Consider the following 17,935-nt stretch of genomic DNA (forward strand, 5'->3'; position numbering starts at 1 on the left):
CTACATAATAACCAGAAATTTCCTCAGGGATTTCCCCAATCGATCACCGTAACTACAGTGAAGCCCCTGATACACCGCATGAACAAGGTTTCTGCCAATCTTCTGCTGAAAACACTTGTCTAATAAACAAATGTTCCTTCTTCATAGTAGCTTTTCTTGCCTTTCTCTATGTTATCAATACAATGCTATGGTCAATACCCCTCTGATTTTTCCTTTCTTATTCCTTCTACGTTCCATGTCCACCATCCAATACATTCTTCCTCCTTCCTTTATCCCCACTATGTTGGAATCAAGACTCATACTCTAACTCTTTCTTCCCCAGGACCTCAAAACTATACAAATCATTGCTTTCCTTAGTCTTTCATCCTGCCTACAATCTTCAAGAATTAAAGCTTAATATCATGTAATCAGCAGCTCCTGGTTTACCTCATCTCTTTGTTCTTGCTAGCATTCTGCACCTGGCCCTTCACCTTGGTTTCTCTAAGAAAATACTAACAGCAAATTCAAAGCGATATATTTTGGATCCATGACAGGACAGGACCTGGACAGGATTCCACCTACTCTGACACTGTTTCTTTAGACATCAATGTTTGATGTCCACAATAGAGAACAAGTTTGACATCATACTTGACTTCAGATGATCTCATGTTATTTCAGTGTTAATTGCACTTGAAGATATGCTATTTTTATATTGAAGTTATGAAATTTTTCTGGTGTATCGAAGAAGTGCACAAGTGATCTACTCCCAGGTTTCCACGAATGGTGACCACCAAGCAGCCACTAGAAAACGTATGACAGCAGCAGTTCATTGTCCAATTATTTCTCCACCCCCGATGAGAAATTACTGAGCATAGACCAGCAACCTTCCTGCACTTATTCAGCTCAAATCAAAAGCTCCGTGAAGTGGCAGGTTGAATATGTGTTACCAAAAGTGTGCCATTTTTATTAAATAAAAACAGGGAAAATGCATTTTATAAATAATGCACGTTAGTCTTTGAACTGAAAAATAATTACTTCTAAAGTTAAATTACACATAGTTGTTTAAAAAAAAATCAATCGGTGTGATGCCTACACATGCCAGCAACGTGCTGCATGTTGTGTTTGTGTGCGGCTGGACTACCATAGGAGCAAGCTCATATAATGCAACTTTATACATAAATACTGTGGCTATGAGAGCAGGTCAGAAGCTGGGTATTCTGCGGCGAGTGACTCACCTCCTGACTCCCCAAAGCCTTTCCACCATCTACAAGGGACAAGTCAGAAGTGTGATGGAATACTCTCCACTTGCCTGGATGAGTGCAGCTCCAACAACAACCAAGAAGCTCGATACCATCCAGGACAAAGCAGCCCGCTTGATTGGCACCCCATCCACCACTCTAAACATTCATTCCCTTCACCACCGGCGCACCGTGGCTGCAGTGTGCACTATCCACAGGATGCATTGCAGCAACTCGTCAAGGCTTCTTCAACAGCACCTCCCAAACCAGTGACCTCTACCACCTAGAAGGACAAGGGCAGCAGGCACATGGGAACAACACCACCTGCACGTTCCCCTCCAAATCACACACCACCCTGACTTGGAAATATATCGCTGTTCCTTCATCGTCGCTGTGTCAAAATCCTGGAACTCCCTACCTAACAGCACTGTGGGAGAACCGTCACCACACGGACTGCAGCGGTTCAAGAAGGCGGCTCACCACCACCTTCTCAAGGGCAACTAGGGAAGGGCAATAAATGCTGGCCTTGCCAGCGACGCCCACATCCCATGAACGAATAAAAAAACTCTATGTCTACTACAGTGTGTGTGTTATTTATTCTTCCACAAAACAAGAGTTTCAATAATACAACTATATTTTTAAACAGCCTGTCAAATGGAAATTAAATAATTCCATTTACTTTTATCTCGCCTTCAAAACAAGTACACATAATATAAAACATTTTATTATTGTCTGCACTGAATTACAACTGGCTCCGCTGTAAATGTTAATAAATTAATTTTACAATAAATAAATTTGGCAATAAGTAAATTACAGCTACAGATGACATGTATATACACAAAAACTAATCTCAAAACTTGAGAAAGGGAATCTATAAATACACCACCTTAAAACATACTGTACTGCAAATCAGGCGGGCAGTTGAGCAGGGCGATTGGGATGCCTGCCTGATGTCAGTAGCGAGAAGCCCAAATCATTTTGATAATCAGGCCTCATTTAAATCTATTAGGTGAGCAGCATGCACATTAGTAGCATTGGTAGGCAGTTTGCCTCTTTGGAGAGCGGGATTTCTGGCAAGCCTGACGCCTATTTTGACTAAATTTGAAAAAAATGTTGGCATGAGTTTGGAACTTTCTGTGATAGATGTCTCCTGCAGGGTCTCCCAGGTTCAGTGATGCAGCGGTGGAGGTTCTAGTGGATTAGGTGAGGGTCCCGAGACAGGTCCCCTTCCCCACAAAAGGCAGAGGGTGCCCTGGCAGACTCTGCAACAGGTCTGGAAGGAGATGGTTGAGAATGCCAACACCAGAACACGGGTGCAGTGCAGGAAGAAGTTCAATGATCTTACACAAACAGCAAAGGTGAGAATGATAATAAGAAATAGGAGCAGGAGTAGGCCAATCGGCCCCTCGAGCCTGCTCCGCCATTCAATAAGATCATGGCTGATCTGATCCTAACCTCAAATCTAAAGAACACAAGAAGTTGGAGCAGGACCCGGCCACTCAGCCCCTGGGCCCGCTCCGCCACCCACAGGGCCTTGACCAATCCGAACTCAGCTTCACATCCAATTTCCTGCCCGCTCCCCGTAACCCCTAATTCCCTTTACTTCTAGGAAACTGTCTATTTCTGTTTTAAATTTATTTAATGATGTAGCTTCCACAGCTTCCTGGGGCAGCAAATTCCACAGACCTACTACCCTCTGAGTGAAGAAATTTCTCCTCGTCTCAGTTTTGAAAGAGCAGCCCCTTATTCTAAGAATGATATTTTGTCATCTTTTTTTCTCAGATGAGATGTTGCCATAGTACTTCCCTTCCTCCCTCCTGCCCAGCACTCCAAATACTTGCCTCCTCGACTTCACATGCTTCTCTTCCAATTACAATGGACACTGTAACAATCCTCCTTCTCATTCTTATCACACACTAATCTGCTGCTGCTGCTCTCAGTGCAGACATAAAAAGCATTCTGCTTTTACCTGGTAACAACTGGAAAACATTTCATCATTCTGCTAACTGATTTCACATTTCATGTGAGCACTACTTTCTTGCACATTACCACATCCCCATCTTGGTCACAAGTTGATGCTTCTCCTTCTCAGCATGCACACTATATGAAACTACTTCCGCCTTCTGCACAACCCTTAACAAGAACCACGTACACTAACCCCCTCCCATGTTCCTGCAGGACAAGCTGTATCACACCAGGGAGAGGACCAGACTGAGGGAGAGCCAGCTTCCATGCAAGCCCTCAGTCAGATGGAAGAGGAAGCCTTGGAGAAAATCAGGGCAGGCAGCAGGCAGATCATCAGGGATGGCAAGGCTGAAGGCCAAGTACAGCACGGTGTCTGCCTATTTCTCTTACCTTTTCTCTTTCTTCAAACAATCTTACAAATTTGGAAACCTGGTACTGCATTTCCTACTGCACCACCTTCCCATTAGTTCCTAGCCCTTATCCCTTTTCACTTTTCTCAGCGTCATCCCAGGACTCAGGCACTGCTGCACAAGAGATGGAGGGGGATCACCCTTGTGACGATGCACCGTCACTTGCTCCATCCTTTCCAAGCACCGGCACAGAAATCGGCATCCCGAGTGGAATAGAGAGTGAATTAGAGGGGTCTGCTAGTGAGCAGGAGCTGGTGATAGTGGAAAGGATTCAAAGAGACTGTGCTGGAGGTCAAGCTCAGGTCCTAAGTCTGCTGAAGGGACAGAGGTGCTGACTTCAGTGACCAGCCTTTTAAAGAAATATCTTCCAAGTGCACCAGCTCGAGGCATCAGACTGCCTGCCTAAGAGCTGCTGCAGAGAGTATGGAAGCATGTGGTCACCTCAGCGGCCGATGCAGCTGAGCCCTCTGTCCAGGAGTCTGTGGCACCAGCACTAGCATCTTTGATTGAAGCTCAAACTGATGCAATTCAGGCGGTGGCTCCACTGCCTCTATTGCCTTCAAAAGGCTGGGGGAACATACTGATAGGGGCTCCATCTGCATCAGATCTCCTACAGTCTGTTCTCCCTCAGATCGGTGACACTACTTAGCCGCAGCCCCGTGAGAGTGACAATGAAGCAATGAGAGGCACATGTTGCCCTCTCTCACGGTGGGAGCACACCTGCTCCCCTGCCATCCCTTCACCCATTGCCTGCCATTGTGCCAGGAAGCCAGTTGGGCCAGAATGCCTCGCCAGCAGCCTAGATGCTACAGCCTGCAGCTGGGCTCTCTCAGGCCCAAGCTTCGTGCGGTCGCCGACCATGAGCATCTCAGAAGTCCTCATCTGAGCATCAGCAGCCTTCCACCTCCCATGCTGAAGCCACTAGGGGAACACCATAAAGTAGTGACAAATTAGGAGAGAAGCAACGTAAAGTGACATTATGGGCTGACACCTGGATGCTTATTACTTCCTTAGCCATTTGTTAACACGATTAAACTGTAACACACTATCATTTGATGAGTGTTCCTATAGTAGTTGTGAATTCGATAAAGACAGGTAGCATGTATATGATAATCAATGGGATGCAGTTCTTTATTAGAGGATAGAAGGGCCGGTTCAAATGATGTTCTGGGTGGTAATTGAGGGTGTGGTGGAAAGGAGTAACTGATGAAAAGTGATGTCAATGAATTGCTGGTGTACAGCTCGGACTGCAGGCTGATGTGGCAGATCTCCCACAGCTGCTGCATCCTCCGGATCATCAGCTTTCTCCTCTTTATGATGCCAACAGTAGCCCTTCCCATTGCAGGGCAAAGGTATGCAGGAGGGAGCACACCACTATTATCTTTGCACTCTCCCAAGGCTGTACTGCAGGAAACCCGGAGACCGGCCCAAGCAGCAAATTTGTTGTTTGAGCACTCCTCGATGACTGTTCTGGTTGAGCTGTGACTGCTGTTATATCCGATGTCCACTGGAATCCTTCGGTTTCAGAGCAGGGTCATCAGCCAAATCTGCAGAGGATATCCAGCCTGGGATATGCTGTTCTTCTTCAAGTAGAGGGGAAATACTGGACTGCTGCAGGATGTAGGAATTATGAGAACTGTCTGGAAAGTGGGCACATACCTACATGAACCACTGTCAGTGGTCAAAGACCAGCTGGACATTACACCAGGCTCATTAGCAGGAGTCGTGGTGGTCATATCCGCAGTAGATGACACCTGCACTTGTGGGAATCCTGCAACGACTGCAAACCCCACAGCTCTTTCTGCTGGCTATTTTAGGAGTGAAATCAGAAAGTAATTTTTCACACAAAGGGTAGTGGAAATCTAGAACTCTCTCCCCCTAAAGGCTGAGGATGCTGGGTTATTTGAAATTTTCCAGACTGACATCAACAGAATCTTATTAGAAGGGTATCAAGGAATATGGAATCAATGGTGGATAAATGGAGTTGAGGTACAGATCAGCCATGATCTAAATGAATTATGGAACAGGCTCAACATCTGAATGGTCTACTCCTGTTCGTATGTTCCAAAGCTCCTGAGGTCCATGGGGAATGTGATGAAATCATTAGCCCTGGCAAACAATACATCTGTGACCTGCCTTATGGAGGAATGCACTGCAGCCTGACTGATGTTACATATGTTTCCAGTTCCAGCCTGAAATGAACATTATGCATAGAAATTCAGGGCTGCGGTGACCATCACTGCAACAGAAAATGCATTGCAAGCTGTGGTTGTGGCTGCAGGTGAGTTGCATTCTGCATATTTGTGCATGGGAAGCACAATCTCCTCCTACATTGCTCCTCACTTAGCTTCAGGTACCTAAGTCTAGGCTTGAAGGCCACGTGAGTAGGGCGAGGTTTCCTGCAAGCAGCCCTCCTTCTTCCTGGACTCCTTGCCAAGGACTACTGACAGAAGCTGCCCCTCTTGTTGCTGCTGCTGCTGCTGCTCTTGTTCCTCCTTTTCCTGCAACCAGTAAGAGTTGGCCAAAACAACTCCCATTTTCCAGTTGTGCAAGCACCTCTCTGTGCTAAGAGAATGATTGAAATGGCAAAAAAAAATGCAAAATAAAAACACAGTATCAGCCAGAAAACAGTCTCAGTAAATCACCTTCGACTCTCCTGATAGAAACCAATGATCTAATTGCAGGAGAATGCCCCTTTATAAGTGCCAATGGAGATGTCTATGTTTGACCTGGGTCCAGCACTGACCGTTCACCACACTAAAGTACATGAAAATAGCATCAGGGTCCTTTTGGTGTCATAGGAGGCCGCTTTGGGTACTTTAATTGCATACTGTGGGCAAGCCCTGATGGGAATATAGGTAGGTAGATGGGCAGCAAGAACGGAACGGTAAGTTCGACATCCCGATTTTTATAGCATTACTGTCCCTGTTCCCACCCAAAGCGAGGACGAAAATCAGCCCCAAAATTTACAAATGCTGCTCAAGTGTCAGCCAACTGTCTTAGGTTGTATTAGTAAAAAGGTGTGAATGTGCCCATCAAATCAGATCATAGAATCATAGAAAATTTATGGCACAGGAGGTCATTCTGCCCATCGTGTCAACAGAGAACATGATCCTGCCACAAAATCCAATTCAAAGACTTGGTAAAACTTCAATAACTTTAGTATTTTCCCTTCTTTCTAGAACCTTCAGCCTACAGTATGTGAATAGGAACATAGGAGCAGGAGTAGGCCATTCAGCCCCTTGAGCCTGTCCGCCATTCAATTAGATCATGGCTGATCTGTATTTTAACTCCATCTACCCGCCTTGGTTCCGTAACTCTCAGTACCCGTGCCTAACAAAAATCTATCACTCAGTTTTGACATTTTCAATTGACCCCCCCAGACCCAACAGCTTTTTTTTTGGGGGGGGGGGGGGAGGGGAAAGTGTTCCAGATTTCCACTACCCTTTGTGTGAAGAAGTGCTTCCTGAATGGCCTAGCTCTAATTTTAAGGTTACGCCCCCTTGTTCTGGACTTGTTCAATATATTGGTATTTATAATAACGTCTAATAGAAACTACCATCAGCTGACCATTTCTAGTACTCTGTGAAAAAGGTAGAAGGGTACAACAAATGCACTTTGCATCTTCTTGTTGGTGTGTCGGGGGGGGGGGGGTGGGGAGGAAAGACAATTAATTGTGTGAACTTTATTTAACACCAGCATAAAAAAAAATGCACTGCAGTACCTTCAACCTGCATAAACCATCCCTGTCCCCTGAACCTAATATAATATGGCATCACTGACGGCTGCTAACACCAAATGTACACAAGGGGGGGGGGGGGGGGAAAAGCAGAAAGGGAAAAGCCAGGGCGGAAGTAATGGTAAACCCACTCGTGCCACTTACACAATCTCGTCGTTGTCAAACTCCAGCTCGCCGCACGTATCCTCGAAGTCCTCGCCGCCTCCCCGGGCGCTCCCTTCAATGGTCCGGAATGGGACGATAACGGTCCCGCGCGCGCCCGACGCCCTCAGCACCTTCACCTCCATCACGCCCACGCTCTCGCTCACGTGCGCCAGCTTCTCCTCGAAGGTGAAGATGCCCGCGTGGTCGTCGTCGAAGATGGTGACGTTGGCCGTGGTGGGAGAACACAGGCACGCGATCTCCGAAGCGGCGGCGGCGGCGGAGGCGGCAACCGCGACCACGTGATTGGTGACGTTGGCCGCGCTCGAGAGCGAGGCCGCGTCGTTCGCGCCTCCTCCTCCTCCGCCGGCCTTGGGCGACGGCGCGTGCGCGCGCGCAGCCGCCGCCTCGCTCCCGCCGCCCACGCGCAGGTTGCTGAGGTGAACGCAGAAGTTCTCGTCCTCCTCGAAGATGTCGTCGTCGATGATCCCCACCAGTATCTCCTTCTGCGTCTCGCCCGGCTTGAAGACCAGGCTGCCCTCGGTGAACTCGTAGTCGGAGCCGGCGTTGGCCGTGCCGTCCTCCGTCCGGAAGTCCACCGTGACGGTGTTGGTCAGGTCGCCACCCCGCCGCACCACGGTCAGCACGACGGAGCCGCAGTTCTCCAGGCACTGGTAGCTGCCGGGGTCGAAGTAGATCTTGCTGACGGGCCCTTCGTCGACCTCGGGCCTGACCTCTTGCATGGAGACGGCTTTCCTGGCCTGGTCGGCGGCGTGCCTCTTGAGGATGTTGCCGGCTCCGATCATGAGGCGGGTGGCCTGGATGCGGTAGAAGGCCCGGCTCTTGGTCTGCTGGCTCAGCACCTGGTAGTTGGCCAGTTCGATCAGCTGCTCCATCTCCTTCTCCGGGTGCTTCTGCTTCAGCTCTTTCAAAATGCGCGCCATCTCCCGCCTCGACTCCTCCTCCTTGTCCTTGCCCGCGCTCACCGTCACCACCGTGGCCTCGTCCAGCGTCTGCACCCCGGCTGCGGCGGCGGCGGCCGACGACGAGGACGAGGACGACGACTCGGCCGCGGTGGGCCCGCCGCTCTCGACGGCGGAGGCGGCGGCGGCGGCGGCCTCGTGCGAGTTGAGCATCTTGCCGTCCATTTCGATGTCGACTTTCGAATTGGGCCTCTCGGCCTCGGTCTCGACGATCATGGTGCGGTGCCGGCCGGCCCGGTACTTCTTGTACATGTACTTGTAAAAAAGGAGCCGCCGGTCGGCCACCCAGGCGAAGACCACGCAGAGCGGGAAGAAGATGAAAGTCAGCAGGCTCTCCCACAGCTCCACCACCCCCGGCGAGATGACGGCCAGGATCAGGTAGAGCCAGGCGTAGGCGAAGATGCTCCAGGCGGCGGTGACAAAGAAGACCCTCAGGTGCTTGATCCTGCGGATCTCGCCGTCGGGCACCACGTAGACGCAGATGGCGATGATAACGAAGGTGTTGAAAGCGGCGCTGCCCACGATGGTGCTGGGCCCCAGCTCGCCAGCCCGGAAACCGTGGCCGCACACCTCGATCACCGACAGCAGGATCTCGGGGGCCGAGGAGCCCAGGGCCATGAGGGTCAGGTTAGACACCGTCTCGTTCCACAGCCGCACGGTGGTGGTGGTGGTCTCGCCGTTGGATTTCTTCACCGTGATCTCTCTCTCCTGAGAGGTGATCACCTCGATCGAAGACATGAAGCGGTCGGCGATAATGGAAACGCCCAAGAACATGTAGATCATGGCCACGAAGTAGACGATGGCCCGAGCGATCTTGTCGCCGAAGGACGGATCTTGGGGGTACCAGATGGGCAAGATCACGCCCTCATTACACTTGTAAGAGCCCGAGCAATGATTGGCCGATGTGTTGGAATCGGTGTTGTCCACTTTTTGCGTCGTTTTGACTTGTTGAGTGCAAGTCAGAAGAATCACTAGCGTAATCCCAACATTCATTATATAGGAACAAGGCGCCGTTTTCCACGACCTCGTCATGTTGACAATTGATAGGTTTCCAGACTCTTAATCTAAAAAAATACAAAAATCATAGTGAATTCCTGCCATTCATGTAGCAAGAGCCAATGTTAGAAGACCTTCCTTTCGCCATCCCAAGTGAATGGGGGGCAGAGCTGATATTTTTTTTAAATGGCATGGTAGAGATAGGCAGCCAGTAGGGTTAAGCTTATCTGATGATGCTATTATCGCAGTATCCAGTGTTACACTACAATGTAGCAGAATATAAAATGCCCCTTATATTTTCTGAATGTTTTCAACAAGCCAAGTGTTCGCTTTGCCCAATAATGCAAGTCCCTGCGTCTCATAAACCTCAGATACCAAGAGGGAAATAAAGCTCAACCCATCCTATCCATTAGTCGCAACTACATTAGTGTCAGCAGGCAATTGCTAAAATATGACCAAAGTCACATACGTCAGTTTCAATATGTTGCAACAACAACAAAAAATGTGCCGGGGTTCCCTTTCTACGCTAATCAATTAGTTCATTTAATTTTCCATGCCACTTTTGTTTCACTCTACACAATCGTGTCTTTCCGCGTTACTACATTTTAAACACGCTTCGGCGTGGCAAACAATGTTTTCCATGCATACATCCGTTTTCTATTTTAAAAAGAATTACCAGAAAGTGAGTGGTTTAACTCCAGCCACAGACAACTATCGATTTTGTATTTGCTGTGCAGAAAGCATTAGTGATTTGAAATGTAACGATTTGTAAGAAAAACAAAATTACCACTTTTCCACAAAAATCAGCTACATTTTATACAAACCAAATCGAACATACCACAGTGTTCCGTCGGTGGTGATTCCTGGATCTGAGTCCGTCAACCCTTTCCTTCGCCTTTCTTGCAAATCAGGAGCGGAACGTTTTTACCATGATAGTGTTTAGGGAAGCGAGCTATATAATGAAATCCGCTAGATTTCGCTCTTATTCACGGCCATGCAGTACACTGCACGGTCTCATACCCGACAAAATATTGATGGTTATTCGAGAAAGTACGAAGCCGAGATCAAACCTAGCAGATGTAGAATGATCAAAGTTTCTCCGCATTATGTTTTCATTATTATGCGTAGAGCATTTTCTCGTAATATAACCAGTGTGGTCACCGAGCGGCTGAGTACTGTGCAATCCAAGCACTACGGATGTCTAAGGCAATTACTATTTTCCGATTTCTGATCGTGAGAAAGCCCAGGCTTGCAGTGCATCATGGGCTTCTTGCCAGTACTCTTATCTCCTTGCGACCCACCTACTTCATTGATCATTCTGCTGGCCGTCTTAAAGAGGAACAATCGCTAGTGAAGTGGAATCGAAAAAAAGGAAATGCTTTAAGCAATAAAAAAATACAGAACATTTTGTGCTCTTAAGAGAACCGGCAAGTCCATGATTAATGCAATACGTACGTATATCGTGCTTTCCGCACGTAATTATGAGAGCTATCGAATGATTTGAGACACCTAGAGTAGAGTTCGGGGTCTGTTGTTTTTATTCCCTCTTTTTGGTGTTAGTAAGAAATGCGGGGCTGTAAAACACTGAAGTAACCGTCTCCCACGCGCAATATTCCACCGAGAGGCAGAGATAAAATCTTATAAATTTGGAAATTAAACAGCCACACCCCCAAATTCATGTCTCCGCAGTTGTGATGCAAGGATTTTAAAAAGTCTGAAAAGCCATTTCTGCTGTTTAATTCCATCTTGACTTATAGTTTGTATGCGTGTAATTTATACACACGTCTTGATAGTATGTATACATAATGAATTATACTTAGGATACGTCTCATATCAGGTGCATCAGACATACATACACGTATGTTTCCTACTCTATTTTGTAACCTTGTACACATTTGTTGAAGGACTTTATTACTGGGACCCTTGGATCCAGTAAAGCACAGCTAGTTACAACAAATGTAGTACCAATCAATAACTTGTTGCTATTATTGAACCATGGTCTGCATTACTTCAATTTTTCTGCACGGGCCAATGACTAGAAACTAAATCGTACTTGCAGTAACTGTCATACTAAACCACGGAGGCATCTAGTTTTTGTTTGCCCTTTTAGCATGTTTTCAAATACTGTAAAGAACTACATCATTAATATTAGACGCCTTACAGAGCTCCTGTGTTTTTGCAAATTGAAGGAATACAATAAAAAGTCTGGCACATTTTGACGGTGAAAGGAGCACTGTAATACATCATGTGAGAGCTGATTTCTGTACTAAAGGAACTGTCACTGAAGGTATTCAGCCATAGGAATAGGAGTAGGCCATTTAGCCCCTCGAGCCTGTTCCTCCTTTCAGTGAGATCATGGCTGATCTGTGACCTAACTCCATATACCCGCCTTAGCCCCATAATCCCTTAATACCTTTGGTTAACAAAAATCTATCAATCTCAAATTTAAAATTAACAATTGAGCTGGCATCAACTGTCGCTTGAGGAAGAGAATTCCAAACTTCTACCACCCTTTGCATGTAGAAGTGTTTCCTACCTTCGGTCCTGAAAGTCCTGGCTCTAATTTTTAGGCTATGTTCCCTAGTCCTGGACTCCCCAACCAGCGGAAATAGTTTTTCTCTATCTACCCTATCAGTTCCCCATAGTATCTTGAAAACTTCGATCAAATTAGAGTCATAGAGTTATACAGCACGGATAGAGGCCCTTCGGCCCATCGTGTCCGCGCCGGCCATCAGCCCTGTCTACTCTAATCCCATATTCCAGCTTTTGGTCCGTAGCCTTGTATGCTATGGCATTTCAAGTGCTCATCCAAATGCTTCTTGAATGTTGTGAGGGTTCCTGCCTCCACAACCCTTTCAGGCAGTGAGTTCCAGACTCCAACCACCCTCTGGGTGAAAAAGTTCTTTCTCAAATCCCCTCTAAACCTCCCGCCTTTTACCTTGAATCTATGTCCCCTTGTTATAGTACCCTCAACGAAGGGAAAAAGCTCCTTAGTATCCATCCTATCTGTGCCCCTCATAATTTTGTACACCTCAATCATGTCCCCCCTCAGCCTCCTCTGCTCCCTTAATTTTCTAAATTCTAGGGACTACAACAGTACTTTGTGTAATCTCACCTCATAATTTATCCCTAGGAGTCCAGGTATCATTCAAGTAAATCTATCCTGCACTCCCTCCAAAGCCAATATACCCTTCCTAAGGTGCAGTGCCCACAACTGAACACAGTACTCCAGGTGTGGTCTAACCAGGGCTTTATATAGCTGTAAAGGCCAGCATTCCATGAGCCTTTTTGATTATTTTCTGTACCTGTCCTTGACATTTTAATGATCTATGTACATGGACCCCTAAGTCTCTTTGGACCTCCACTGTTTCAAGCTTTTCATCATTTAGAAAGTACACTGATCAATTCTTTTAGGTCCAAAGTAGATGACCTCACACTCGCCGACATTAAAATCCATTTGCCATAGTTTTGCCCATTCTGTTAATATCTCTGTAATTTTATGCTTCCATCTACACTGCTTACAATGCTGCCTATCTTTGAGTCATCGGCAAACTTGTATATGTGGCTCTCTATCCAGTCATCTAAGACGTTAATAAATATAGTGAATAGTTGAGGCCCCAACACAGATCCACGTGGGGACGTCACTAGTCACATCCTGCCAATTTGAGTACCTGCCCATTATCCCGACCCTCTGCCTTCTGCCACTCAGCCACTATCCTAACCAGGTCAATAATTTGCCCTCAATTCCATGAGCTTCAACTTTAGCTAACGGTCTCTTATGAGGGACTTTATCCAATGCCTTCTGGAAGAAGTCCATATAAACAATATCCATAGACATTCCCCAGTCCACTACTTTAGTCACCTCTTCAAAAAATTCAATCAGCTTTGTCAGGCATGACCGACCCTTTACAAATCCATGCTGGCTCTCTCTGATGAGCTGAAAATTTTCAAGGTGTTCAGCCACTCTATCCTTAATTATAGACTCTAGTAATTTCCCGACAACAGATGTTAGGCTAACTGGTCTATAATTCCTCGGTTTCCCTCTCTCACCTTTCTTAAATAGCGGAGTGATATGTGCAATTTTCCAATCTAAAGGAATGGTTCCTGAATTGAGATTGAAGTTTATAAGATATTAAGGGGAACAGATAGGGTGGATAGAGAGAAATTATTTCCGCTGGTTGGGGATTCTAGGACTCGGGGGCACAGTCTAAAAATCAGAGCTAGACCTTTCAGGAATGAGATTAGAAAACATTTCTACACACAAAAGGTGGTAGAAGTTTGGAAATCTCTTCCGCAAACGGCAATTGATACTAGCTCAATTGCTAATTTTAAATCTGAGATAGATAGCTTTTTGCCAACCAAAGGAATTAAGGGATATGGACTTAGATCACAGATCAGCCATGATCTTATCAAATGGTGGAGCAGGCACGAGGGGCTCAATGGCCTACTCCTGTTCCTATGTTTGGAAGATTATAGTTAGAGCATCTGCAATGTTCTCACCTACTTCCTTTAAAACCCTGGGATGGAAACCATCTGGTCGTGAGGATTCCTGTTCTTGACGTTTGGTACCCGGGGAATAGCAGTTCAGGGCCAGTGAATTGCTCTTTCTGATAAAAGCAAACTTCAAACTCCATGCTTTTTCATTTATCAGACCCATTCTGATGTAGGCAAAACCCAGAGTGTTCGAAAATAGCATTGATTTATTGAGATTATTTCATTTGTGTATAAGTAGTTAAGCTATGCACAATTCAAATACAAATTTTTGGAAAATCAAAACGGTTGGTAGGTTTACCATTGCCAACTGAGAACCATTGCTCCACTATACATATCCGATATCTTATTTTTTATATATATATGCATATTAAACTACACAACTATAGTTAGGCTTTAGCCATTGCTCAGTGGTAACCTCTCCCCTCTGAGTCAAATGGTTGTGGGTTCAAGTCCCACTTCAGAGACTTGAGCACATAATCTAGGTTGACTCTCCAGTGCATTACTGATTGGAGGCCTGGTCTGTCCTCTCAGGTGGATGTAAAAGATTCATGACACTATTTCAAAGAAGAGCAGGGGAGTCCTCCCCTGTTTCCTGGCCATCATCACTAATAAGAGATTATCCTGCCATTATCACATTGCTCTTTGTAAGACCTTGCTGTGTGCAAATTGGCTGTCACATTTCCCTACATTAGAACAGTGACTACACTTAAGAAGTACTTCATTGGCTGTAAGATGCTTTGGGGCACCCTGAGGTCGTGAAAGGAACTATATAAATGCAAGTTTTTCTTTTATGGAGGGGAGTAAGATGACAGCTCTGGTATATTACCTCAGTCCCATTTCGGGGCTTGTGCAGTAGATCACGAGGGATTGGAGTGAAGACCAGCCTCTATACCAATCAAACAATGGAGTTCATTCGTATTTCAATTTCCTATAAAGCTGCACTGCAGACGTGTTCGCACGAGCAATAAGCCATCGGTACGATAACTCGTTTTTAGGTTGCAATTTGCTGAAAATTATAACGGTTAAAGAGTACGTTGTCTTAAAGCCACGCCTAGATCCAAGATAGCATTCATTGCTTGGTAGTTGTGGTTAATTTGTTCTAAGTCACTAACCAGCACTTAATGGTTCATGGGTAATGTACCTCAGAATACAAATACTAGTTTCCATTGCGACAAAGCAGTTGTCTGTTCTATTTCTATCTGATATCACTTTGCTAAGATGATATGCCTTTCTATTGAGTCAGTAAACAATAGTGATAAGCAAGTCAAGCGGCTGCATTTTAAGCAATCTCTTTAAAATTTAATCAAATGATGATGCAACAGCAACATTTTGGAACGCACTGCCGGTATTCTTGTCATCCGAGAAGCCACGAATGTCTAAAAATATTTTATTTACTATAGCTAGGCTCAGTGTAGCTAAGACGCCCTTCTTTAAATCAGTCATGCTCCTTGAAGCTTTTTTTGAGTTCCAACAGAGTTTTCGTATTTAATTTTTTTGTTTCCGCCTGGTTGCTTTTTAAGTTTATTCGCTTGGTTATTGTAGCCCTGCAGTCGATCTTCTTGCTGGTCTGGCGCAGGTAAACGGGTCTGGCGCACAGCTAAGGACTGACTGCACAGCTTCCTCATTCAATCCCACTTGGACTAAATCATCATCCAACTTTGGCCACATTAAGAAATCAGTTATACTTCTCCATTTTCAGTGACCACGCCTTTAAAACGAAAACTAGTCAACAATACTAGGTAAAAAGGCTGAAAATCAGATGTGTTATTTCATGGCGCCACGCAGGTATATTTGGGAAATGTGTAGGGTAGGTTAAGTGCGTAACCCCAGGGTGTAATGAAATCTTAACTAGCAATAATACGGACGGCAATATTTTCTGAGCTGATTACAGCCATACACCTTGTATAATTTAAAGTCCTCAGACTGGAGTTGTACAGTAACTGGTGTGCATGGTACTGTTGTAACATTAGAGGGAAGGTGTTAGCATCATTTCTCTCAACGTTGCCAACATTACAACTTCGTTCATTGAAGGAAAGCCTAGAAGAGAGGAGGGTTTAAAGTACTCAACTTTTTTATGTAGAAGAAAATAATAGGCTCGGAAGTATTTTATTTGATTTTTTTTGTCTAAAAGCGATAATTTGAATATCCATACCAGCATAGAAACCCTTAAGTCGGGTCTTCCTCCCTGTTAGGCCGCTCTCAGGATATCGCCAAGGAGTACTGTACAATCCCAGAGGGTGGACTTTAATTTATACAAGGAGTATTCCGAGTAGCACCTGGAAAACGGGAGGGGAGAAGGTGTCTTCAGGCCGCACTAAGAGCCCCACCAAAGGCGACTGACTAGTAATTTGCTCTACGTTTAAGCAACGGTCAAAAAAGTGTAAACTAAATTCTCTTATGTATATTATTTTCTTTAAAATGGATAATACTTTGAACAAAAATACTCTTTCCTAGACTTTACTATGCAATTGTTAGTAAAGTCTAGGGAAGAGTATTCTTTGTTCAAAGGGTCAGCTTTGGCTCAGTGGTAGTATCTCCCCTCTGAGTCAGAAAGTTGTCGGTTCAAGCCCCACTCCAGAGACTTGAGTACATAATCTAGGCTGACACTTAAGTGCAGTACTGAGAAGATGCTGCACTGTTGGAGGTGCCTTCTTTTGAATGAGACCAAGGCCCTGTCTGCCCTCTCAGGTCAACCTAAAAGATCCAGAAGAAGAGCAAGGGAGTTCTCCTGGCTTCGTGGCCAACATTTATCCCTCAACCTCCACCTGAAACAGATGATTTGTTCATTTATATAATTGCTGTTTGTGGGAGCTTGCTGTGTGCAAATTAGCTGCTGGGTTAAAAGAAAGACTTGCATTTCTGTAGCACCTTTCATGACCTCAGGGCCTCTGAAAGGGCTTTACAACCAATGAAGTACTTTTTGAAGCATAGTCACTGTTGTAATGTAGAAAACAGAACCAATTTTCACACAGCAAGATCCCACAAACAGAATGTGATAATGGCCAGATAATCTGTTTTAGTGATGTTGGTTGAGAGATAAATATTGGTTAGATCACCTGAAAGAACTTAACTGCTTTCTTAGAATAGTGCCATGGGATCTTTTATGTCCACCTGAGAGGGCAGACTGGGCCTCAGTTTAACATCTCATCCTAAGGACAGCACCCCCGACAGTGCAGCACTTTCTCAGTTCTGCACTGAAGTGCCAACCTAGTTTTTGTGCTCAAGTCGCTGGAGTGGGTTACCTGTATTGCAATGGTGGCTATACTTTATAAGTACTTAATTGGTTATAAAGTCTTTTAGAATGCCCTACGGTGGTGAAAGGCGCTAAATAAGTGCAAGTTCATTCTAAGTAAAAATGCTTTCAAAGATCATTCCCAACATATGTTACAGAAATGTCTCATTTTGCATTTAATGTGTCAACCTTAAGAAGTGTAACGTATTCTCTTTGGTGATTAAAAGATCGCTCATTCATTTCTGTTATATATTTATGGATTCGTATGTCAACCTTTGAAGGGATTTTGTATTCTTAGGGAAATTAGCTCAAAGCGCTAAACACACCAACCTACAACATCATATGTCATTGTATAGTGTACCCGAAGCGGATTTAAATTGCCTTAATTACTTGTAAACATATTTTTTGTTGAAGGGTTGTTTAATTACTCGTCGAAAGCTTCTTTTGGGAATACACTATTTCTGAACTTTTTGCACAGTCAATATGGTACAAATGTGACATACAAACTGGACTTCGCCGTTAATCAGTTCGTCCTAAATTCCTACTAAATAACCAATCGCAAGATTACTTATTATCATCTCATATCAAGGCGGTACTTCTCTTCCTGTTTACAGCTACTTGTTTATGGGCATGAATTTCATTTCTCGAAAGCACCAAATAGCTACAACACCTGATGAAATTTAAAATTCTGCCATGGGATTGATGCGATTAGACGGAGGAGAATGACTTAATGCTACGCCCCCTGGCAGGCTTGTGAA

The 17,935-nt window shown here is 45.2% G+C and overlaps 1 protein-coding gene across 4 annotated transcripts in view; it reads right to left on the minus strand.

The window, feature by feature from the left end:
* Positions 1 to 17,935, minus strand: part of LOC137322039 (sodium/calcium exchanger 1-like) — a 322,838-nt gene that overhangs the window by 277,756 nt on the left and 27,147 nt on the right. For 3 of the 4 annotated variants that reach the window (XM_067985074.1, XM_067985075.1, XM_067985072.1), the window contains exon 2: positions 7,476 to 9,519. In XM_067985074.1, the coding sequence (XP_067841175.1) occupies positions 7,476 to 9,487 (2,012 nt within the window). In that variant the 5' untranslated portion in view covers positions 9,488 to 9,519. Of the gene's footprint in view, positions 1 to 7,475; positions 9,520 to 10,289; positions 10,665 to 17,935 lie in introns of those variants that run through there. The other variant, XM_067985073.1, reaches the window with a different exon arrangement.

Source organism: Heptranchias perlo, chromosome 5 (genome assembly GCF_035084215.1).
Source record: "Heptranchias perlo isolate sHepPer1 chromosome 5, sHepPer1.hap1, whole genome shotgun sequence".
NCBI lineage: Eukaryota > Metazoa > Chordata > Chondrichthyes > Hexanchiformes > Hexanchidae > Heptranchias > Heptranchias perlo.